The sequence below is a fragment of the Buteo buteo genome, chromosome 4, assembly GCF_964188355.1.
Source record: "Buteo buteo chromosome 4, bButBut1.hap1.1, whole genome shotgun sequence".
Lineage (NCBI taxonomy): Eukaryota > Metazoa > Chordata > Aves > Accipitriformes > Accipitridae > Buteo > Buteo buteo.
This window is the reverse complement of record NC_134174.1, coordinates 64,838,452-64,864,263: the sequence shown is the minus strand read 5'-3', so window position 1 is coordinate 64,864,263 and position 25,812 is coordinate 64,838,452. Positions and strand designations below refer to the sequence as shown.

Here is a 25,812-nt window from a genome sequence, read left to right as displayed (position 1 = left end):
CTAGTTGACCCGCGCAATGCAGGGAAAACTACATACTTCCACATAAGGTTAAAGATGAATTACAAGACCTGTGCAGTGAAACTAGTATGTGATGCGGTTCATCTGCTTATATTACATGGCACTACCTAGTGCCTGCAAGAACCTGTAATGCACACTCAAGACACTTAACAGAAAATAAATATAGCACATCATGATTCAAAACTAATGACCGATCTATACATGGGATCAAATTCAAATTCCCATCTGATCCCTAAATCTCCTGTCAATACTTAGAATGTTGGCAATTAAATAGAAATATGAACTCTATTTTTTCTTTAAAAGACTGCATGTATTAGCAAAGAAGAAACACTAATTTACAATTCTTTCACTTCTGTAACTTCTCCCCTCCCTGCCCCCAGCTTCCAGGTCCGGAAACTAATACTAAATCCCATTTTTCTTAAGTAAATTTGTTAAAAAAAAATCTGAAAAAGTGGAAATTGATAGAAGCCAGGAAACTATTACCAAGGACATCTCACCTGTGGGTTATCCATGTACCACACCAGACTGTCTTCTCGTGTGTCCAGAATGAAGTACCGCCGCAGAAATTTCCCACTATTCTCATTTTCTTCAATATCTAGGAAACCACAAATGCGATTCTGACGATCCACATAAGGCATTTCTGACCCTGAACATCACACTGCAGAACAAAAAGCACTGAAGTTAAGCAAAGTTCCTCGTTACTAATTTTAAGACTGTTCTGTGCCTAGCCATGACATTTTGAGCAGTTTCAACTAATAGCTTAAAGAAGTTTCTGCAGAAGAGTAAGTGAAGCGTAGCTGTTTCCCCTCCCACTATCACCACTGAATTTTTAGATAGGTCTTTCTTACTTCTTTAAAGCATATACTCTAAGTGCAAAGATACAAGTAGTAAATAGCAGATGAACATTAAGACTAGCTTTTACAGGATCACTAAAGAATAATCAAAGATTCTTCTTCACAACTTGCACAAAGTTGAGATAATGCTAGGTTTACACTTCCTTCTTTGACATTGCCTTTCATGGTCAAGAAAGGATCTTTGTCAGCAGCTCTACTGTCCAATGTGATTTTTCATATTTTGCTTAGGCAAATACAACAAAAAGGCTTTTAGAAACATTGTTCACTTTTTTCTCTTCTCCTACAAAAAGAACTTCATGTCTAACAATGTCTAAGAACAGACATCTTTTCATCCTTATACATTAAATAGTCAAAATGAAGTTGTATGTGCAGCAACAGATGTGAACACACTTGCTAGTGTAAAAGTGAAATCCTCATGCACATGGTACTAAGTTTGAGGGTGGTAGGCTTTTTTTTATTTTGGGTTTGGGGTTTGGGGTTTTTTGTATTTTTTTGTTTTGCTTAAATAAATAAAAATCTGTACTGCTGATCACCTATTTCCATTTTGCCTGCTTCACCTTTTATGGCTCTGTCTTACCACAGACTATTGCATCATTTTTTTTACTTCCTTTTATTTTATGGGACAGTCGTTTTACCTTAGGAGCCAGCCTCGTAAGACCAAAGATAAATTTGCATACTCATCTAAAAATGGCAATAAACCAACATTTAAATATGATAAAAATCAGGTCGATGCTAATCTTTCCCAGAGCACGAAAGAAACAATTCAGTCTTATTTACATTTTGTTACAAAACTCAGAAATAGTACATATCCAAAAATATTAACATGAGGCACAGAAGGTTTAAGCACTTCATATTTTTTGTGACATCTGCCAGCTCTCCCTGTGTAGTACGGAAGTATCTTTTTAATATTTCTTGAAATTGTTTACCTTTACTATTTCCTTGCTTAAAGTTATTTGTTTTAAATATAGTTATATACACACACAATGAGGCAGACACCTGGTAACTATCTGTACCTAGCTATTTTAGCAAATACCACAGCAAAACATGACATATGGTTAAGTACATTTTAAAGTATTTATTTTGGGGAATCAGATATACACATAAGTATATATTTATTGGGGGGATCAGATACACAAACATGTAGATATATGCTTGTATTTACAGTTGTCATTTTATATGACTAATTAGAATACTAGTCAAATTTTGCTTCAACCAGTTTCAGAAACAATTTTTTTTAAATCTTCTATCATGATTTTGATACCATACTAGAATAACTTCTAGTAAACAGTTCTAAGTCATTTAACTCAATCTGTAAAATAACTAACCCTTTTTGTGCCCAACACCAAGCTAATCCTCTGGTGTGAACTCAAGTCTGATACATTAAGTTTGGCATCAGGGACCAGATCTAACAATCTCAGTTCAGTAGTATTTGCAAAAAGTTGAAGAGATTGCAATATCATAGTGATGACGGACTATTAAAAAAGTTAGTGGTTTGATTTTTGTAATATAAGCTATTAAATTCTAAAGTTAAATGCATTTTTGTGGAGAAAAGTGAACACACTTTTGTTTGAGATGCAAGACATTTTCTAAATAGCTACAAGGACATTATATGTATATAAGCCTTCGATTAAGCGCTTGACTGATTTGCTTTTCTTTCTACCTCCAAAAGGTAAAAAAGTCTCCATAATTAAGGTATGAAACAATGGTTTAAATCTTCAAAGGCATAGGTTTGTTCTTCAAAAAAGTAACAAAATTTACTAAGGTAATCTAAATTTTATTGGTATGTTCCTCACAATTTAAATATAACAGATCTAAGACAAGTTCTGTAACCAAGATATAGTTATAAGTAACAGCAAAAACAAACACTTGAGCACTCTTAAGAAAATGTCATAATCATAACAAACATTCATCAGTAATTCACATGCTGGCTTTTGTGATCACTTTACACTGAAGCAACATCTCACTATAAACACATCTGTAGCTAAGGGCAAACTTAAGGGTAGCTGTTCTCTAAATTATACCTCTAAGCTGGCAAAACTTGGCATCACACATTGTTTTCATTTAAATGAATATAAAAATTGTCATTTAGCAGTATTGCCCTAAGTTGTCCCAGGTGGTCCCTCAACAAAATACACAGCACTTCAGGGACACCATTTCAGCTTAATATCAACAGTTTATGAAGCCCAGAAAAGCCTTGTGCCTAAAAAAAGCAAATATTGATGGCTGGTTTCCTGTGTGAGCAGGCTTAAGCTGTGTTCTCTGCAGATGTGAAGAACATGAAACAAGGAAAACTTGTTTTTGAAACAAGGTACAAATTGATAAAGAATCCTTGCATAAAACCAACTGAATTTTCAAAGCACTTTTCCCCTATAGGAGAAGCTATGTTTCAAAGAAAAATGAAAGGAGGATACTCATAATGCTCCATTATGAGCATACAATCAGCTAAAGCTGAATCACTCCAATACTTCTTTTTTTCCAGGGCAAAAGACAAAATTCAGAAGCTTTCTCTTATTTGTCAATAAACCAATTTTCACAGAAAAAAAACCCTAAATTCATACAGATTTTCTATTTCTATAGCTAATTTCTAGCCTACAAAATGATACTATTTGCAGTTCCTTTGTCTTCTGATGAAAATACAGCACAAACTATCATTAATTTAAAAACTTAAGTTGTATAGCTGCTGTTTTCTTCAGATTAGTTCAAAATTCCTCACAGGATTACTGACATCTACCAGACTAATGCTCTTAAAGAATAAGAGATAAAAAAACCTCTCTAACTTTATTATAAAATTGAAATCGAACATAAAATCATGCAATTGTTTTCCAGTTTTAAAAGTCTGCTTCCACCACGTTACACCTTGGCAAGATTCCACTGTAAATTAATACCAATTCTATTCAGCATTCATTAACGAACCACAATTTGTAATGCACATTAGAAAAATAATCAATTTGTGCCTTTCCTCCAGTTACTAAAGCAACTGAACACACATGACAAAACCACTGCTATGACACCCTTCCTGGCAACTCTAGACAGACAAAAAAAGCACCGACAACGGAATTACCGCATTACTTCTAAAGGTTCATAAAAGGAATTGCAGAACTCCAACATTAATTCCTCAGTGCAGGAAATCTGGCTGGAAGACCACCAGCCTAACAATTCACCAGAACTTCAACTTAGAAGTGTCTTCAGAATACGATCCTGTCTTACATAGATATGATTTATTTTTTTCATGAAATTATTATTTCAGGCAATTATAAAATAAAGATCTCCAACTCTGTGTATGTTTTACAGTTCTTATTACATGCACACTTAGTTATTTTCTGCAGCAGAATCTGCAGTACAAGACAGTGTAATAACTCTTCTGCCCACTTTTAGAATCAAGTATTATAAAAAGATCATGAGTTCTTAGAGTGAAAAGCTGAAGGCATCAAACCTGTACCAGATTACATACAACTTCATTTGAGTTTGCCTTGCCTCCCCAGAGTGGGGGTGGGCAGGGGAGGGAGGAGACATGGATCAATGACATAGTGCTACTTCAGAAAAAATATCCCTGTGGCCCATTTCCTCTTGGTTCTCGCCATAATCCACTAGAAGCTAAAATATTTTTGAAAACCCATTTTGTGGTATATATTGACATTCATATGTAAGAATTCAGAAAACTCTCAGCTCCTTAAAATTCCTTCTTGGAGGGTTGTGTTATAATCCAAATAGGAGGTCTCACCTATTTTTGAAGTCTTACATCCCTCTTTCCGGTGGCGGTGTACTAATTTAAGTAGGTACATACCTCATCAGCCCAGCTTCTCTCAGATTTCCTCTCTCACTGCTCTTTTCCTCTGGGGTACACCATATACTAACAATCCTCAACATTTCTATCACAAACTGAAGGCTGCCTGGCCTCCTGGGCACAGCTATAAATAAAAATCACAGATCACCTTCTCCCAGTCTATAACTGTAAATGCATGACTGCACAACTAGAACCTGCAGAGGCACACAAGCATCTCGTTTTCACCATTTATATCAGACTGCTTAAATGCTCCTACATTAATTTCTATTTTTAGTTTCACACCAGCACCTGTTCTTGAGTTCACCTCCTTTACAGTTTGGTTGCAGCCTCTGTATCTTCAAGTACAAAGTACATACAAGACTATTAAAGTGGCACACAAGGTAACACTTCTATGGCCCAATCTGTCCTTTGACAGCTAACACTTGATTTCCACAAGTAGGCATAAAGCATGGACCGCTGGCTTACTAGAGAAAGTGGAACTTCGTATGAATAAATGACCATGCAATAGGCTTTGCACTATCCACGTGAAAGCTTGATTAAGAAATACAGCAAGAGGAGGACTGCTCCTTAATACCTTTTAGCTTCACTTTACATGTGTTTTCCCCCAGCTTTGTGTATAATTTTATTATTATTTTTATTTCTTTAATTTAGAGTAACACTTCTACTTCCTGCTCTATTACTGTATGGACATTTTGAACTTTGGATTTAATTTACCACTGGAGATGACTTTGGGGTTCTTTTTCTATTAGCTAAAAAGATTAAGAAACATACATTACCTACTTAGTCATCTCTATGAAATGATGAACAACATTCGTAAAACTACACTTGATAAATACAAAATGATGCCATGAGTCATGCCCATACCTCCTCCCCACCTCCCTTTTTAAGCTCTACTATTTACACTAGCTCCATCACCGCAGAGGGAAGGAAAGCATCCCCAGCAATCTCCAGTCCTCCCTGCAGTTCCAGGGACAGCTTAATTATTGAGTGCTCTTAGCTTTTGCCTAGGCAATTACTATCAGCTTCCTGCTGTAAATCAGCTACTCTCCAGTTGGTCATCTCTCTTACTGGCCATTTACTCCATTTACTGACTCCCAAGGGTAAGGGATGAGTTCAGACTGCCCTGCTTATACCTTGAAGAACACAGCAATGAAAGCTTTCCTTCTTGCATACATCCAGGACAACAAAGGCAGGGGGCAGGGACCCAACCCTGAGACAACCAGCTCAGAACAGCCTCTGAAAACAAGTCACATCAATCTTCCTGGACAGTTGTTCAAACTTCTTTATTATCAACCCCTTGAAAACCTTCCAGCAGAGGCCCAACACTGTATAGATAATTTAAACTGAGAGACAACGCCTCTGCTCATCTTTCACAAACCCCTTAAAGCCACAATTTCCTAAGCACCCAAAACATGGCAGGAAAAACACTAATCCAGGAGCTGGAGTGATGACTTGGGTACAAATCTGATGACAACCAAAGGTAATTTAGGATTGACTGTTTTAAAATGACACGCTGAGCTTTTCTATTCCCCAAAGATCCTTCACTGATTCGTTTCTGTTCTGGAGGGCACAAGAGACACTGTACACTTCTGTTAAACAGAGAAGTCACAACTTTGATTTGCTAGAAGCATATGAAACTATTATCAGCATTTTAACTACACCTACAAATGTGAACTGGAAGTGTCCAGGACATGCTGCCCCCTAAATTTAGATTCCTTCTCTAAAGTGGTCAAGAAGAAGGAAAAAAAGCAGATGCAAAAGGCCAGTATTCACCTGGAAGAGAACTCCTAAGCATAAGAAGTTAATATTCAAAATTTTAAAAAAAATGGAATAAGTACCAGCAGCATTGACCTCTCCTACCCCTGATCAAACTGTGAGGCAAATCAAACAATACATCCCACCCCCAGTACCTAATCCAACTTCCAACCAGGCCACAATATAGAAGAATCATCGTTTGCAGTGATGAATCATCTAACAAAACCAGCAGTCTTATCTTGCACTTAAGTCTTAGTCATCATTCTGCCTTCAAAACACATCTGATCGGCTGTTTTGCAGGAAGACTTGTTAAATCAGGATAAGCCAACTGTTCCCTTCTTTTCCAGTGTACCTCAGCAAGTCAAGTGACTATAATTTTACTCCATACTATCTACTACTTAAATGATACAGCATTAATCCCGGGTGCTTTCAAAATCCACATATAACGAACATTTATTAAAATATACATTTTACAACTGAAATGCAGCAAAGCATACAGTTTGAGATACCTTCTTTCAGTATAGATTGAATCCAGTAAAACCTGCAACACCCCAATTATACCCCTTGGTATAATAATATGCCAATGAGAAACAGTTGGCTCAAACTGAAGTGAGAAACAACTGAGATGAAGTTAATCACAAAAGATGCATGCAGTTAATGAACACAGACCACTGCCTCCCTCCCTACTATGCTAGCAGTTAAGGTTTTTCACCGCCATTTCGGTCTGCCTCCCAACTCCAGGCACACTGCTTGCCAGAAAGCCGCAATCATTCACCACAGACAACGACATCAATCCATGCACAAGCTCTTCATTTTTAGGCTAAACTGCAGTAAAGTTACCTTTGTCTAGGTAAAAAATTCCATATGTTAAGGGGAAGACTGGAGTTCTGAGGAAAATGTTCTGAAGTTATCTGAATCCATTGTGCACTGGCCTATTTCAAATACTGATCTCCAAGTTTTCCGATGGAACAGACTGGTACTTCCTCAAAGACTTTTGCAGGAATTTCTGTAAGTGATGTTTCATGCTCTTAATCTAACTACTTTCCTCCATTTTTAGGTATCTACAATAGCAGCCAAAAGCTTTGGGATATGATGAAATGAGTAAATGCACTGCACAAGATGCAAAATCCCTCTCTATCACCAATCTCTTAAGACAGCCAAAACAAAAAACTTCACCTATTAATGGTTTTTGCCTAGCTAAAACAAGTATTTTAATTGTCCCTCTAAATGCACTGAGCTAACGCAAATAGAAGGAAGCATCCTGTGCAATGAGGCCATTCTAAAAGACACTCCTGAAATTTATCTATTAATAACTTATAAGTGATGACTAGCCTAGAAAGCAATAAAGTAAAATAACAAAGTTAAAAGACAATGAAAGAATATGTTCAATAACACAAAGTTTTCACAAGAGTCAGAAGTACAGTTTTCATCACTTCATATTAAGTCTAAGTAATAAAAAGTTACTCAAAATGAGATACAACCAGAGATGAGTACAACAGAGGAAAACAAAATATAGTTACATTAATTTACTTTGACTTATCTCATACAGTCCTCAAAAATTTTTAAAAGCTTATTAATTTCAGTTACAGACTAGTTAAAATGCTTAATAATGCAGGTTCAGAGTTGATTATTATTTACTGTTATTTTAAATGTTATTACGGGCCTTTTCAAAACTGTAAGTGCATGCTGCATGTAAAACTCCAAAAATGACAAATTAAGTCCTTGTTCTTGAAAATGCTTACATGATTAGTCTATAGAAATTGTTCCATTCATGAGAACTAAACCAAATTAAAAATTAAGCAGTGTGTAAGCACATTACTTATTAGGATTGCTTATTATTACTAGTTACTTATCAGTAAAAAAAAAAGTTTAATTTCCATTACCAGTACCGGTTTAATCTAGGCCAACCACTCTGAGAACTCAAATTCCACACACTGCCAGCTATTTCAAATTCAACCCAAACTCGTCTTCAAATATGAAAGGGCAGGAGTCTCAAAAGCATCCCAATGACGTTGAAACACAAAGACTATCTCCATCAACCTACAAATCCTGATGAAACTTATTTGACTTGAGGAAGTCCAATGCAAAAAGAAGATGAGGCTGGTTAAAAAAAAAAAGTTTGCCATTTTTGAGCCAGTGTTGCTGATTTTCACTGTGAATGCTGGGTACAAACTCACCAGCACAAACAAACATAGACCTTCTACCTGTGAAGTACACAAAAAAATCGAAAGGCCAACTGGTTAGGAAATTAACAAGTTGAAAATACCTTCTTCAGTTTTCACAGTGTACTCTTTACATTGTTAAAAAAATAGCAGCAGGTACAAGAGTGTGTTAAAGTAATATTGAAAGTATTACTTAAAAAAAAAAATCTGCCTCAGTAGCACCAAGACATTGTGCTGAAAACATTGGGTAGAAGCCAAACAGAGGGAAACCTAAGAGAGCATTACAATAGTAAAAGATTACATTTTACATATAGTTCCAAAGGCAAGTTCCAAATGTAAATGCAAGAATATCATACTGAGATTAATTCCATTGAACTGTACATATATCAGACACACTAAAGCCAGCTCTGAATAGCTGTGAACTGTGATTTCACATTACATATGTCTACTAGTAGCACAGCATATTACAGGCCATCTGAACACAAACTTAAGACAACATTTAACAATTTTGTCTACAGTGAGCTCAGAACATAGCAAGCAAGCATATTTTTGAATGCTTGTAACCAAACTGCGGAGTCTAACAAGGACTGTAAGTAACTGATTTTTCAATTCATTTGAAGTATCAAATAATGAAAAGAACACTATCAGGTGAATACTTGGTTTGACCTTTTTTAAAAATGTAAAAGGATTTAATGAAACCAAAGCAAGTAACTGATTATCAAATTTTATTTTTATAGATCTAATTTAGCAAATTCAATGCAGAATAAAAAAAATGCAACAGTTCATCAACATTAATACTTTGGGAAGGTAAAATTGTTGCCATTAAGATTTCACCTCACTGTTATTTTAATACTGTGGGACTTGATGGTGCAGACCATGTTCAGTTCATTGCATAAGCCACTATGTGGGCCAAAATTCCCACTACTGTGAAGACTAGGTATCTCCTTCAGAATCCAGCTTGCTTATCAATCATGTTAGTACTACATAAGGATTCACAGAGATTAGGACTAATCTCAGATCTTATCAGTAAGTGCAAGTTTAGTGAAAGTTCTTTAGGAAGAATCAGGCTTTGTCTGTTTCATGTAAGTGACCCAATGCTCATTTACAGAACACATGCCAGCTCCTGTTTACCATGGTGAAAAAATTGAGGAAAAAATCAAAGCAGGAGAAAATTAAGCTCCCATGAAATGGCAAGGTTTTCAGGTCATTACCTCCCCCTGCTCTGCTTTTTTATACTTCTTAAATTAAGAAAATGAAATCCCACTCTGCTATATATAATAAAAGTCTCACCTGACAGAGAGAAACCCCATAAAGATAAAAGCTTATCTGCAATGATAGGTTTTGTAGAATAGTGCCACCACACTAAAACTTCACCTGAAGCATACTTCACTATAACTTCTCTCACAATTCATTTCCAGCAGCCTTGCTCCTTGGAAGCAAGCTGTGAGCCCAACAAATTGTCCTCACACCAGGTACAGCCCATGTGTGGTTGCTGACCTTCTTCCTTACCTTTCTTCTTATTTGTGCAGTGACAAAAATACCAGTTTACTGCACAGCTGTTGTTCTGCATTGACACTGGTGTTTCTCCAAGCATAAATTATGATGCATATGGAGAATAACAATGCTCCACCTACAGAGTAATCCCAATACTACCAGGAAGTCATGAGGCTCCTGGCACTTTGCAGGATTGCTGCCTGACCTATACACAGCAAGACGGAAATACTCCAGAAGAATCACAAATCCTGTGTATGTGCAACAACATGCCTGGAAATCCTGAACTTACCATGAGTATGCAACACACTGGTTTTCAACATACTGTACTGCAGCCTTCCCCCTAGAAGGGAGCAAATGGATCTCCCCAAGAAATCCTGCTCCTCCACCCAAAAATCAGGCCACCAGCACAAATTAGCAAGACAATATAAATAAATCACAGCACTTACAGTGAACCCGATTTAAGGAAGAGAAAAAAAAAAGATTAATGAGAAAAAAAATAAATAACCAAAGCCTGAAGTCCTGAATAAGCAGGAACACTTCTGAAGCAAGAACATCCTTTAAGCACTGCTACCTAACTTTACAGCACCAGTGCACATACAGGCACTGAGTCTACCAGCTATGGAAACAACTTGCCAGATTAATTATGAGTACAGCCTAAGTTTCCATTTGTTATTATAAGCCTCCCTAAAGAGTTAACCAATATATTTAACAACATCTTTTGAAGTGCAGTTTTAAGAGGACTGCTCAGTCTTACAACAAACCTGACATGTAACTGTTTTAGCACTTAACAGAAGAACACGTAATTAAGTCACTAGTCTGAACAAGTTCAAACATATTTTCTTGGACATGGGATGTAAATGTGGTGGGTACCAAAGCACCCATGGAGAGCATACACATCAAAACAATTACATATTAAACTAATGAATTTATCGCCTGTCAGTATAGAGAGACTGTTCCTGGGAGTGTTGACTCTCAACAATGAAAACACATTTGCAAAGCTTGATAATTGCTGTCTAGTCTACATTTTCAGTTTATAGCAATGGCAATGCCATCTTATATTTCCACCAGAAGGATTTTAAATCCAAAATACTTTTAGCTCTATAAAGTTACTGAACACAGTCCTCTTCAGACATGACTGCAAATTCTTTTCCCCCTTGGAGGAGTGGGGAGGTAGAGAAGCTATCTTCTCAACCTCTTTTACATGGAAAGTCAGTAAATTGGACTGAATTTAAGAGATTCTGCCTATCAAGCCAGCAGAACAAATGAACAAAATTGAGAGCTAAAAACATTTGGATGTAATGGTTAGCTAGAATTAAAAGCACTTTCCAAAGAAGAGAACAGTCGACAGAGGAACAGAGACAGCTTTGCTATTGTTCCCCATGTGGCAGAATCAGAATAGAAAAAAGATTTGCCTGGTTCATTCAGGTATTTTAAGCATTATTTTTTTATATACTTTGTTAAACAAACAAAGCAATGCAGTGCTCCTTAAAGTTTTAAGGACTTGATTTCTCTGTTTTTAACTGATCCAAGAGATTTCCAGTCAGAACTTCCCCCCCCCTTATTTTTCTGATTTTACTCTGTCTGCCTGGAGCTTACCCCTAGCAGTCTCTTCAACCTCTTCCTCCTAGCACAACGGAGCTATATGCCACACATTACTACCGCACCTGAACACATCAAAACCTGACTGACATATCCTTCTAACACTTCTGCGATGCAGCAAGTTGCTACTGCTCTGCAGTTTCAGTATGAGAACGGAGGGACAGAGAAGCAGTTTGTCCCAGGCCACACAGGAAGCTTTTGGCAACACAAGTGAGCTGAACCTGTTTCCCAAGTCCCAGAGCAAGCAACCTCACCATCAAACCACCTTTCTTCTACATAAAATACCTGAAACTATTCAGATTTTCAAGGCAAAGGCATATGTTCAAACCTGAAAACTGTTTAAACTGTTGAATGCCACGAATGTCTACCAGACCTGCAACTCCCTACTCACGCCGATAACATCTGTTAAAAGTAAGTGGCTCATATAGTTCTGCAACAGAAAGCTTAATAAGTTCCTTCTCCAAGATTAAAGAAACACCTACACGTTCTAGATGCTTCTGCAAGTCCCTGGAGGGAGAAAATGCTGCTTAGTGCTGAGACAATGAACCCAGCTTCCTTCCTCAACAGCAACAAAACCCCGCTGCTTTACCTAGCACTAACAGGAAAGTGTTATTTATAAAATTGAGCCATATACAAATATGTATCTAAATGTTTCTCAAAGTTAGGCTACAGCATGTATCAAGATGACCTTAGACTTATAAATTTTCAAAGTCCTAATTTGAGAGATCAGTGTAACAGTAGAAAAAAATTTTGAAACAGGTCAGCCATATCTCCCATTCCAATTCATCTCAGTCATTCCGTGCATTACAGTGTAACTTCAAAACCTGAACTTGAACCATACTTGTTACTCTGACCTTTCCAGCAGTCAATTTTTTTAAAGCAGTTACATTATTTCTGTATGTCAGATAAGCTCACTAGAATTTTGATGTTTATGTTTCTTACCTAATTCTATAAAGCATTGAGAGCAACACTTCTAGCCACGTCTTGTTGCATTTAGGCTCAAACCCAAAAAAATGCATGTACTGACTGTTGTATTTCTTGTATCGTTTGTCTCCTGGTGACATCTGCAGCACTTGCTCCACTTTGTAAAAATGTTTTATGCTAAAGCTGGTTACCTAAATTCCCATAGTTTGGCGCTGAAGTAAGTTACTATCCTGTATTTTCACGCAATTATACAATTGCACAAAGGTTTATTTGGCTCCAAACCCCAGTAAGTATTTTCTAAGAATGTTTCTATTGTTCATAATTATCAGGGGAAAAAAAAACCCAACAAAAAATCCCAAACCATCTTGCAAGAAAGATACATGCTGTTGTATCACAAGTCATTGTTTAGACAAACACTAACTTACAGCTGGATACAAGAAAGAGCACACCACAGCATGCAAGGAAACTTCTCACTTACAACATGCACTCACTTCTCAATGCTCCTGGTTTGCTGCATTTTGAAGGAACTACATTTACTATGATAACTGTCAGCTTAAATAACCAGGAACATTTAGTAATAAAGACATCAATGGAATTCTAAATCTACTAAAATAGATTAAGAATTTTGCAGGCCTAGCATTTTGGGCTATGTCCAACACTACACTGGAGACTGCATTACAAGTAGAGATCTGTTCACATTTCAGTAACGTCCTCAAGTTTTTTCTAATGTTACAGTCAATAAAAACTGACTTTTGCACTTCCTCTCTTCCACACTAACTCTCTGTCAGACAGTCAGCCTTTATTATTTCTGCCGATATAGCTCTCTTGCCTTCTGAAATAAGCCACAGCTAGCTGGAAAAACCAAGGCCTTTTCCTGCATTCAGGTCTTTTCCTCATATACACACCTTCCTTATTCCCCATGTGTTTGTCTGCCTTCTGTCACTCAGTTACTACTCCCGAGGAAGAATAAATACAGGGGCAGAGAAGGAGGAGAAAAAGCATTAAGATGCTTCCTATTTTCTTCATACGCTGGTTCTTCTTTGTCTATTCTCTAATTTATATCAAAGCATCTGCTCCTCTGAAACATTTAAACACTGCAATATACCTCTCAGTGACCTACTGTGCATCTTTATTTCTGTCCTTGAAATGCATAGCTATATAATGAAACATAAGGCCAACTGTAGTTATAAAACACAGATATACCTTAAGAAAATAGATTTCATCTCTGCCATCTACTAACTTGAAATTAAATTTTCTACACTAACAAAATAAAATCTCAATGTTTAATACTGCAAAAAAACCCACGAGAGTCATGAAAAGTTTTACTTTTTATGCAAAGCTCTTCTCCAGCAGTCTAGTATTCAGTGATATCTAGGGTACACAAAACCCCCATGTATTATCTCTTGAATTATCACCTTCTGCAGCATCAGTGCTTATTTATCCCTGAATTAAAAGGCTCTCTTCCATATATCAACCCGGCTAAGAATCTCTCCCTACCATGAGAGATTTCAGCCCACTTTTAACACTTACGCATGTGACAAACAGGAAAACAGCACTTCTACACTTCTCTGACAGTTTTACGTATCATTACCTGTGTGACTCTGTCAAGTCAAGTAAAAATAACAACCAGAAGCAGGAGACAAGACTGCAGGGACCTAAAAGGCAAGTTCACTGTTCCAAACCCACTGTTAACTTCATAGAATGCAGTGAGCGTCCTGTGAATTTATCTTACATGAAGCCTCATGAGAACAAGCGATAAAACTTGAAGAAGTCTCTCAGACATAACTGGATTTATAGACCTTCTCAAGGACTACTGAATTTGCTTTGAAGTTGCACTTGTAACTCAGTTGTGAAATAAACTGATACAAGACTTCGTCATACTTCATAACTACTTTCAAATCAAAAGTATTAAAAACCCCCATCCTTGAAAGTGCAGTATAGTAAACTTATTAAGACAGAGTAACTCATCATAGAGCAAACAGCCAAAGTTACCATGCACAGCTCCATCTCAGTAAAGACTGTGTTTGTGCTGCATCATAATGAGCACAGCCCAAGTATAAAAAAGAAGTGGACAAATCAAACAAAAACACCCAAATCCTGCTGGATTCAACAGTGAGAAGCTATTCCTGGCAACTCACAGGCCCAAACTGTATGATCAAATATGGCTCTGTCTTCCAGTGTCATATATGGGATTGGATAATGGGAAGAGAACAGAAAATTTATCTTTACAGACATTATGGCCTCTTTTAGGAAAGTAAGCAATTTGTCAGAAGGCAACAAAAAAGCTGATACCATTCAGCTTACTATATGCAGGGATGTCTAGTAGTCTCTTTAAAAGTACTATGCTTTTGCAAGAAGGTGAAGCATGGAGAGATCTAGCTCTTAAGAATCTAAAAAAAGAAAAGTAACTCTCCCTCTCAGCTTTACTCAGATAAGCAACACCCTTTTGCTCATGCCTAATTCGTAATGCTCCACTTAACAAATTAATAACTGTTTCCCCACTTGAATATAAACTGTTCTTTTTTGCTTGTTTATAAACTAACACAGTACATTGATTAGTGAAGATTAGAGGTTTTTTTTAAAAAAGGCCTCAAAACAAGAGCCTGTTCCCCAAAGAGAAATTGTGGTCCTCTTGATGTTACTTTGCAAACGTTTTATGCAATAATACAATGCCTTTTATGAAGGTTATGCATTAGTTACACCTAAGGGAATTGCATAATACATACAGCATTTAAGCCTGTGTTAAGTTAGTAGCATGTCAAATGCCCATCTGGAATTTTACATGTGCTAAAAACTGCAAATATGACAATATCAGTTACAGTTTAACGTTCATTTATAGTCAAGTTATCCATTTAAAGACGTTTTAGGTAAATAACCAGCCCAGGTTACAACTAAGCTAGAACACACCTCAGAGGCGCAGGCTTGCACTGCTAGCACAGGCAACAGCTTTCCAAAATAGCCCTCTTCAGAACTAGCGCCTTCCAGAGCTGAAACCAAACCAGCCACTAAACGTTAGCCGTCCCAATCACGCTCGGCTCTCCCTGAAGCTGCAGCTTGGGATTTCTAATAGGAAAGGCGAGCAAAACCGAGAGAGGCCCGGCTTGGCAGCCGAGCAGGCGGGGTGCTGGGGGAGCCCACACCCTCGCAGGCACCATCATCACTGCAGGGCTCTGCCCAGATAAGATCGCTCCTTCCCATCATGCTCAAAGAACGAAGTTGAGAAGAAGAGAGGAGAAGGAAAAAAAAAAAAAAAATATTACGGGTAGTGAGATCATCCTCTTACCTCTGGGGATGTGACAGAGCCCTGACTGCTTTACCAAGGCAATTATGCCACGGCCTCCTATGCGCTGCCCCCGAGGTGAAACACGGGGAGAGCCCCCACGCCAAGGCGGCGGCCTCGAGGGAAAACGAAAAGGAAGAAGGAGAGGAGGGAGGAGGGAAGGGAAAGGCACGAAGCGGCTCCGACGGAGGAGCGACACAAAGGCAGAGCCGTCGAGGGGACAGGACGGTGCCGTGCCCGGCCAAGCACCAGCCAAGCACGGAAGGGAAAGCATCAGCCAGGCGCCTTCCCCGACGGGCCGAGCCGGGCCGGGCCGGGCCGGGCAGCCCCGCCGCCTCAGCTACCCCCCCCCCCGGCCCCGCCTCATCGCCCCCGCCCCGGGCCGAGGCACTTACTGGAGTCCAGGGCAGTCCGGGAGTCCCCCGTGAGGAGAGCCGGGCGGCGCGGGGACCCGCCGCCTCCTGCCGCGCTCCCCTCCCGGCCCGGCCCGGCCCGGCTCGGCTCGTCCCGGCGCGGCGGGCGGCCCTTTCTCTTCCCGCCCCCTCCTCCCTCAGAAGTAACTTCGCCGCCGCCGCCGCCACTACCGACCGCGGCGACACCGCCGAGGCCCCCGCCCCGCCGTGCGCATGCGCCGCAGCCCCACCTCCCGGGCGGCACCGGGTGGGCGAGGCCGGCACCGCGGAGCCTCCTGGGATATGTAGTGCGGAGGGGGGAGGCTGCGGCTGGGCGTCGCAATGCCTGACGGGAGTTGTAGTCCGCGGCGCGGCCTGGTGCGGGGCGGGAGGCGGCTGCTGAGGCGCGGCCGGCGGTGAGGGTCGGCCCTGGGGCCTTGCGTGTGACGCCGCTGAAAGACGTTTTTCTGCAGCTGTGCTCTTGAACACGCGGTTACCGTGGCCTTCGTAGTAGATTTGGTGGCGGGGGACCGGCAGAAGAGGAATTAACCGTCTGGAGGTGTGGAGACTCTTCCCCCTCACGTCTCTGCTCACGGAAGGCTTGTCGCTTCAGGTGTTACCTCAAAGCTTTTTGAAGCCATCGGTCACTATCGTCCTAGTGGCGAATAACAATTTCCAGTAATGACATGTAACCAGTTGTGATGGGAGGTTACTTCTCTTCTAAGCATATACTAAATTTAAACCCAAATACTTAGGGTTTTCTGAACTACTAATAGGGAAATATTTTTTTTCCTAGCTTAAAGCAGTGATATCTCTAAAAATAGAAGTCATCTGAACTCAGCCGTTGCCTGTAAATACATCTTTGTTTCAAGCTGGCATTTAACAACCGTACTTCACAGAGAAACAAAAGCTGTAATCAGAGCACAACAATAAAAGCTGAAGTCAGCCGCAAACAATGCCGTACCATTCCCATGGCAACTTTTTCCTATCAAACCCTGGCTAGGTCCCACACTCTGCAGCTGCACGAGCCAGAAGCTTTTCAATCTGGACTCCCATTCACAATTATTCATACATTTTTTTGATGATTTTCACTTAACACTGTTTTACTGGAGTTAATGTAAGACAATTAACAGTAGCCAGCACCGCATCCCTCCCCCTCTTAGGTCGCGAGCTGACATTTCTCGTGCTGACAGAACTATCATGACTGTGGCAGCTCATTAAAAGCCTGCAGGATGTGGCCCGCCATTGTGCTGTGTGTGGAAGAGCCCTTTGCAAAAATGATATGCCCTTTCTGCAATCAAAAAGCCGTGCAATCAAAAGCCTTTTCATAACACACGTGCAGAAGGTGCACAAAAACCATGGCAGTTGACAGTCTGCAAGAACTTTCTCCAGCCTTCCAAACAAGGTTTGAATAACCATGCATTGTGATAATAGGACTCGGGAAAGGAGAGAAGAAGATGAACACATTTAAAAGAGGGAATATATTATACTGGAATCAGGTAGCAAACCTCATATTGTAGTTTACCATATTTTCCACCATGGAAGACTATTGCAACCTTCCTTTCAAGATGGCCTAATTCTTCTGATGTTTGCAGTTTAGTGAGGAGAAAATAATGTATGTAAAGAGCTATCTTTGCTTACGCTGAGGTACAGACTTTTTAAAATAGCCAAATTCTGTTAGTTGCACGGTTCACAAAAGTATATTCACAAGATACGCATGTGGGGAACCAAAAAATGAAGAGCTCAGCCATTGACCAGTGTGAGATGGAGAAGTCAGCTGCCACTGACACCCGTCCCTCCATACCCAGTGCATGGCTCTGCCAATCTCCTCTCCCCAGACATACAGACTTCTGAATGCTTTTAAAATTGGCTATAAACCTTCTATCTTTTATCCCTGTAATGCTGAAGAAGAAATACTCTGTGGCTAACTGGTATACTGAAATACATCAGTTTACAGCTGTGCCTGGAACACATGTATATTGATCTCTATGCTTGCCATAAATTTGGTAGTCAATAATAAAAAGCCTTGAAGTCAGGCACTGTAGGTCAGATCCTTGAAGTCAATATCAGCAGGCTAACTTAAAGCAGCCTTCTATCCTGCTCAGCATTTTCTTGTTCGTGAACATTTAATTCAGTGGATACAACTGTGAAGAACCTACCAGGAGTCTCTATACTCCCCTGCAAAACAAACATGAAGTTTTGAAATAATAACACAGATTTAATTCAAGTGAGCATTGCTGCTGTTGACATAATCCCTGAGTTTAGTTTTTCCTCTCCCCATTGAATTAGGACCACTGCTTATTCCTTCCTACCCCATGTGGCAAAGGAGCGAGGACACGTCCTTCAGAGCCTCTGAGAGTATTGTGCAGATAAACCAGACTGATCTTACACAAGGTTAGTACAGGTTCACAGTATTTAATACCTCCTTTAACCTTTTCCTCTGTTTTCACATAATGATTTTAAAGGATGAAAAGAACGTTGAAGGCAAAGATTTTTTTCCTCCATGAATTACACACACAGTTCAGGTGAGCACAACAGGGCATGTTGTGTACGCTAAACCATTTAGGTATCAATCTTTGATGTCCAAGACCACCATGTGTATATAAACATAAGTATAGTCAACTCTAATGCCTTGATTTAAAACAAAACTTTATTTCAGTAAGAAGCTGCTCATAGCTGCCGTGTTATGGTGGTGTACTGTCCACTACTGGCACACAGGCTACTTAAAGCTCAGCTGAGCTCACTGATTTCCAGGCAATCCCATATTTTCAGTATTCTTTTCTGTTGAGTGTGCAAATGTAACAACTGAAAGAAATTGTGGTGACAGACAGATAGACTTCAAATCTGAAGTGATTAGGTCATGCAGATACTTTCCCATTCTTCCGCAATACAAAGTAGGTGCGCAAAGATTACAAAGGACAGAATCTATTTTTTTACCCGCCCTGCAATTTCTACAAATTTTCAGGATTAAAATCTGTACTGGCTTCTGCCCATGCGATGCCACTGACTTCAATTTAGAAACTGGCTTGGAGCACAGTATATTCCACCAGGATTATGAGACAGGCACTTATTTCCTCTCCAGTTGTCTCTATTCATAGTTTTCAAAAGCTGGCAGGTATTCTCACAAGAGCCTTCAAGCCTGGCAAAAAATAGTGGCAGGCCCCTTCGTACAGATCCTTTAGTCATGAGCTGCTTCTGATTCTCATCACTGAAATGGGTAAGAGAGTTTGGACATAAATTCCTGCTGGGATTCCAGATACTCAAAAATGCAGTCTATAATAAACATTTGGTGGGTGACCTGCGGCAATATGCACCTCTAAGAACAAGTGTTTATTTCACAAGGTATGGAAACTCACATATGGCAGAACATATGTGTACAACAGTAATTCCCAAAGGAGTAACAGGTATCTATCTATCTATATATGTATATGCAAATATACAGATATAAACACGCATATCCTACATATACCCTGTATATATAAATACACATCCTGCATGTCTTGGCAATGAAGCACAAATATTCAACAATTCCAAAATATCCCAATTCTTAACTTTTCTAATTGTATTTTCATGATGGTTAATTTTATTCAGCAGAGGAAGTTCAGCAACTTTATACATACGCAGAAATAAAGAACTATGAACAAAACCTCACTTCATTGCTCTAAAGAAATTAATTCTGCCTTAGACAAAACCGTTTTGTTAAAACTAACAGTTATGTTACAGTGGAAAACAGGAAAAAGCCTGGCCAGTGAATTACTAAGTGTAGAGCAAAATGCTCTCACTATATTCTTTTTTTATGAGTTCAATATTGCAAATTCCATCCACATGCAGTATGCGTCCTGTGCACTATTTTAAGAGGGGTGTTACTGAACTCAATGGGACTACTTTTCTTAGAAGCTATGATCAGGCAAGGTCATTACTCTGCTGACACCTTCAGTGTTAGCAACCAAGGAAAGCTTTTCAGTCATTAAACTTTATCCCAGAGGATGAATGTCTGAGTTTTTAGCCGTGGCATGGGATTGATTAGGTAATATTTATTACCTGATTAAATTATTTGGCATAAGTTAGAGATAGACAAAAATTCTCCAGTGTTCCTCTCAGTATGACCTGGGGAAGAACCACCCCTTGTACCTGAGGGTTGCCAGTCGCTGTGACTTCAAACACGTGAGCAAGATGGAGTGTAAAAAACAAGGTTGTCTTCTCCACCTCAGGAGTACACCCTTGTTCACCTCCGGTTAGGGACGTTTCTGAAGCTTGACAAGATAACAACACTGATCCCTGATCTATCCCTAGCTAACGGGTAGTGATGGAAAAACATCCTCTGCATCCCTGTGGGTAATTAGCTAAAGCACTGAAGAAGGAGGTTTCCCTACTGTCATTGCCTTACAGCAAAACTCTGTGTGTGATGGGCACCTTGAAGGCAACACAGACAAACCTCTTCCCTTCACGCCTCCCAGGGGGAGGAAAGGAGCAGAAGCATTACAATCCTTGCACGTATAAGCAGAGAGTTTAACTCAAAAGCTGCTTTAAAGCATATTGACAATATGCATTTTAAAGCCTCTAAGTGAGAGCCAAAACATCTCTTCTGATGAAATTATGTTGACAGAGCTTGGAAATTTAATCTCACATGGAGGTTGAATTCATTAAGCTTCAGCTGCCAGTCATTGGATCTTGTTATTAATTTGATACTGAGGTAGAAAAGTGCCCTGATGTAACTGCTGTGTATAAGTACTGACACACAGTGATGAAGTAATTTCTCAGCCTTTTAAGTTCTCCATTTCCCTGAAAGTCATATTTAAACACTTTGAGTACGTTAGCACTAGGTTTTTAATATTATTATGTTGCAGTTGTTTTCCTCATTCCTATGTGCATAGCATTATACTAAAATACATATGATGGTTCTTCATTTTCTATCAAACAGTGCATTTTTATTTCTCTTCCATTTTTAGATATAAAGTTTATTACTGAAAAAGAAAAAGCCCTTCCCCCCCTTATTCTATTTTAGCCCCAAACCACTCCACATTAAAAAAATGTGAATTGTCTTTAAAATATAGTGTCTCTGCAATAAAAAGGTTGAAATGTTGTCTTCAGTTGAGGACTATCTCTTTCATTCCAAAGCTTAAAAGACGAGAGCTTAATCTTCTTCAGAAAAGGGCGTATTCTGCACTGAAATATATGCAAACCGCCCAGAGGGCTTTCAGCTTGCACGGTTGTTGCAGACACTTACTCAGCTCAGGACGGTGCTTTGCTTCTGTCTGTCATTGGGCTCAGCAGTGGCATACCCTAGAGAAAGGCAACATTCAATGCTTTAATGGTCTTGGGATGACGATAGAAGGTCAGGATGCGTGAGTTCGCTTTCTGGCAGTGTCACAGATGCGATGCTGTTCCTTCAGCAGATACCCTTTACCAGATGCTGGTTAGCAATATTTAGCAATTTACTTCCCTTGTAAAGTGTTTGAGGTCTGCATATGAAAGTATACAACAATGTAAACATGATTTATTACTAGAAAAAGTGTTACTCTATTGGAGCACACAGAATGTGAGACAGAGGCAATGAGATACACTATTTATTTTTTTTCACTATGTACTATATTACAGAGATAATTTACATTTATATTAGATAGTATGGCACGGAGCAAAACAGACGGTTGAAGCTGCTCTCATTTGTACTTTTACCCAAAGCCATAACATTTTACTTCGCTGTAAGAACTCAGAGTCTCGGAGTGACAGTCTTAAGTCGCAGTCCATGATGGGTGGAAGTAAGAAAGTTTTCATTCAGTTATAGCAAGATCCCAAAGTTGCAATGCCCTACCCTCGGCACACCCTTCTGACTTAGCTATGGCTAATCTAATGTTAGATTTCCCATGCTGGGGACTCACTAGGTGACGGCACTCAGGGTTTCTCCATCTGGCTGTGCCAGGTTGCAGATCGAGGAGGTGTGCCAGGCGGTGAGAGTCCCACTGCTGGTGCCACCAGCCCTCGAGCCCTCTCGTCGGTACCCACTTATGGATGTGCTCCTCCAGCATGGAACAGCCCCCACTGGGATGCCCACATAAGTGGCAGAGTCTTAGACCAAGGTTTTTAATAGGAAGAACAACTCTGCAGGTGGAGATCCAAGCAGCAGCATCTAAAAATGTGCTGTTTAACATTAAAGGAGTAACGACAGGGGCTTCCAGTACAAGGTCAAAAATGCCTCAGCCCCATGACATACAGTATAGCAGCAGCACCAGCTTACTTGATCATTTCAGATGGGGTCAACGATTTTCCCAGCTTACTTCTGCCCTGGCAGGCATCGTGCCAGATCAGGTATCACCTGGTGCTCTGCAGCGGGCATGGAGGTGGCGTTAAAGCCGAAAGCTGGTGTGAGCTCCAGAGCAGACGCCATGGCTCATTCGGCGGCAATGCAATTGTGTGCCGACACAGCCTAATCCTGACCCAGTCTGTGCTGGTGCAGGATGTGGAGCTCAGCCTGAGGAGCACCTCTCCAGCTGGGTTCGGTCCCACTCTCAGGGCAGCCACCCTCTGACATCCCTGGGGCTGGACTGGGCACGTGGGTCATCTCTGCATGCACCCAAATAAACATTAGCCCTGCTCAGGAAGCAGCAAGCATCAAGAGAAAGGTTGGTCTGGCTTCTCGCACCGGGGCAGGTCAAGGCACTGCAGGAGCCGTTCTCCTTTGGGAGCAAAATTCAGCGTTGCCTTCAGCGCAGAGGACATAGCTTTTTCTGGTTCAAGATTGGTGTGTCAGCTTCGTAAGCCTTAAGGATATATGCTTGAAACGTGTTTTACTTTGTAAAAGCAAAGAGCTTTCTTGTTTTCTGTATAGTCAGGGAAAAATTTGCAGGGCTGGGAAGTAGGTGATATTGGTAGCCATTAAAAAATGTACAAGAATTGAAGTGTATGGAGACCCTGGTTAACAAGTAACATTGTAACTTTTAAGCTCATAAGATAAAATGAAAGAAGCAATTATTAAAGATTTATTAAAAGATAAGGGTATCTCTATATAATCTACCATATTACATTACACAATTTCAAATAGATAACAAAAATAACAACTCTGTGCCTACATTTAAAAAGGAAAATAGAAACATTTGGTTAACATTTCAAAGTATCTAGAAGGAATGCAAAAATCTTTGAATGTTTAGGTTTAGAAAATTGGTGTAAAATTATGAGGTTCTAGTGACATTCCCAAATTCCAGCTTTTTAGCCTGTTGATATCCCCTTCCCAGGTTGTTCCTTGAATGCTGTTTTACATCTTCTTCAGAAAAAAATACTTTGTAATGTCTTAGGTTGATTTCTGAGCAGAATAACTGAGCTCACTTCAGCACTAATCACTCCTGTAAGTTACTTGGGTGAAATACCTGTCATCCTTCTAGGACAATCCCCATTTTTCCTACCTCATTGTGTCTGAGGAGCTCCCAGTATCTCCCAGCATGATTTGCTTTTTATACCTCCCTTTGTGACATCCTGCAAACTCTGCTGCCTTCAGTAATGTCACTTTTTATTTACGTTGGAGGAAAGATTAAAATTGACCATTGGGATTAAAGCATCTATAAATTTGGTCCCAAACTCGACCAAATTTCAGTGTTTCTAACTTCCAACTGCTATAATTTTTCATATAGGAAGCCAAAGTCTTTGCACATTGTATATATTATGCAATGGTTTACTGATATAAACTGATTGTGAATATTTTGTCATCAAAAGCTGCCCAACTCAAGTCTTACCAACTTAAAATACTTGTGTCTTTATTCCATTCTCTCTAGGATTTACACTTTTATTGAAGTCAGTGCAAGAATAAGGCTTTTTTAGTATGTTCTTACGGTAACGGATGCAGTTATGACATTGTCTATAAAATCCTCTGTTGCCAACAGTACCTATCCAGAAGCCACCCTGAACAGATAACTGCTGATGGTGGAGGCAGCCGGAGCCAGAGCCAGCTCCAGCCCCACCAAGGTCTGGAACGGGGTTTTGCACCGAGATAGAGCCCCTGTGCCTCAGGCACAGTGAGTACCCCCCACGGGGTACAGAGGCAATCATGGCCTCTCCTTCTTGGCCCCCAAGGATGCTTTAGGAGATAATTTTTCTCTGGAGCCCTTTTTCTGAGCCCTGTTGCATCAGCGAGTACACCCAGGGCTGAACATGGACGAAATTGAACCACTGCTGAAAATTATTTAACTGACAATGCACCCAGCACCACTCCAGATATTGCTCTAGCTTGTCTGGCTTTTCAGCATTTCCTTTCTCTCCACAGATTCTTCCACTCTTGCTAAAACCAGCTCCACAGGTTGTGGCAATAGTTTCAAGGGGTTGTGTAAACAGCAGCATTGCCAGGTCATCTGCGCCTCTGCTCAGCCGGTGGCAACACTGGCGTCTCTGCTCCCTGCAATCTGTCATCCTAAAGTAGACAGAGGTTGACAGTTGTTCTCATGCTGAATGCTACCTTTGCCGTCAAGCTACCGCGCTCATCCAGCCATAATTTATTGAAGTTAGCTAGGTGGCTTTATATTTCAAAGGGAGAGACCCTATTTCCATGGTAACCGGATTGGATTTTTGTTTCTTCTGATATCTGGAATGGCAGCATTTCCAGAAGGGGTATTGGGCTGCTCTGTGACATTTTAGGATTTTTTATTATTACTCTGTAGACAGCTGGGCTATGAAATGCATCAATCTTTTTTCTATGACTGAGTGCATTTCTGGTATTAATGATGAAAAGATGGCTGGTTCTGTCAGTCCTGTTTTGTCTTGGGGAAAAGAAAACAGAAATGACTTATCCTTTGGATCATTCGGTAGGCTCATCGCACCTGAGAACCATTTGAAAGCAACCATAATGGCATGGGCCATGTGTCTGACTGGGAATGACTTCACTACTATGAAAATACCTCTGTAGATGTTAAATAATGTCTTATGTACCACTAGCACAAGGATGAATTAAGATTAGAAAGGAGTAAGGTAGAGCTGATGCAGGGGAAAAAAGATAAATATCTGATGGCTATTAAAATGCATATCTTTCTTTTTACAGAGATTAATTGAGTTATAGTTTTGTTAAAAGCATCTTTCAGTTTTGTTAAAAGCAATAAGAACCAACAGAAGTATCTTATGGTCCTGTTTTGTATTAATTATTAATCAGCAAGAGTAATCAAAATCATTAAATTTGGCTCTCTCCATTACAAACATAGCAGTGTTGTTCGCAGTGGCAGACCGTGTCCAGATCTGACATTTCTAAGGGAAAAAAGAGGGGGCAAAATAGAGTAGCTGGTTTTTGTGGCACATGCTGGGAGAGAGCAGAGGTGAACCCATGCTGGGGTGCAGCCCTGAGCTGTGCTGGGGCACAAACCTGCCCCTTGGGGAACAGCCCCACAGGGTTGTCTTATGTAGCTGCAAGTAACAGCACGCTTATCTACCAACTTCCAAGCCCATAAATTGTTTTACAGTTTGAGGCCAGTGGGTAAAAAAGTGTTCCATTCGCTTAACAGCAAACGGTTCCCTTGTTTGGAGTTATACTGTCATTTATTCCTTTTGTGCCCCTTTCATTGGAGAAGTCCTCAACCAT

At 39.9% G+C, this 25,812-nt stretch overlaps 1 protein-coding gene across 8 annotated transcripts in view; it reads right to left on the bottom strand.

The window, feature by feature from the left end:
- PLEKHA1 (pleckstrin homology domain containing A1) overlaps positions 1–16,462 on the bottom strand; it is a 41,092-nt gene extending 24,630 nt beyond the window's left edge. For 3 of the 8 annotated variants that reach the window (XM_075026549.1, XM_075026552.1, XM_075026554.1), the window contains exons 1-2: positions 16,266–16,462; positions 516–676 (exon numbers count right to left, since the gene is read on the bottom strand). In XM_075026549.1, coding sequence (XP_074882650.1) covers positions 516–656 — 141 coding nt within the window. In that variant the 5' untranslated portion in view covers positions 657–676; positions 16,266–16,462. Of the gene's footprint in view, positions 1–515; positions 677–15,873; positions 16,039–16,265 lie in introns of those variants that run through there. The other 5 variants (XM_075026553.1, XM_075026556.1, XM_075026555.1 and 2 more) reach the window with 3 other exon arrangements.
- Between the last annotated feature and the right edge of the window lie 9,350 nt (positions 16,463–25,812).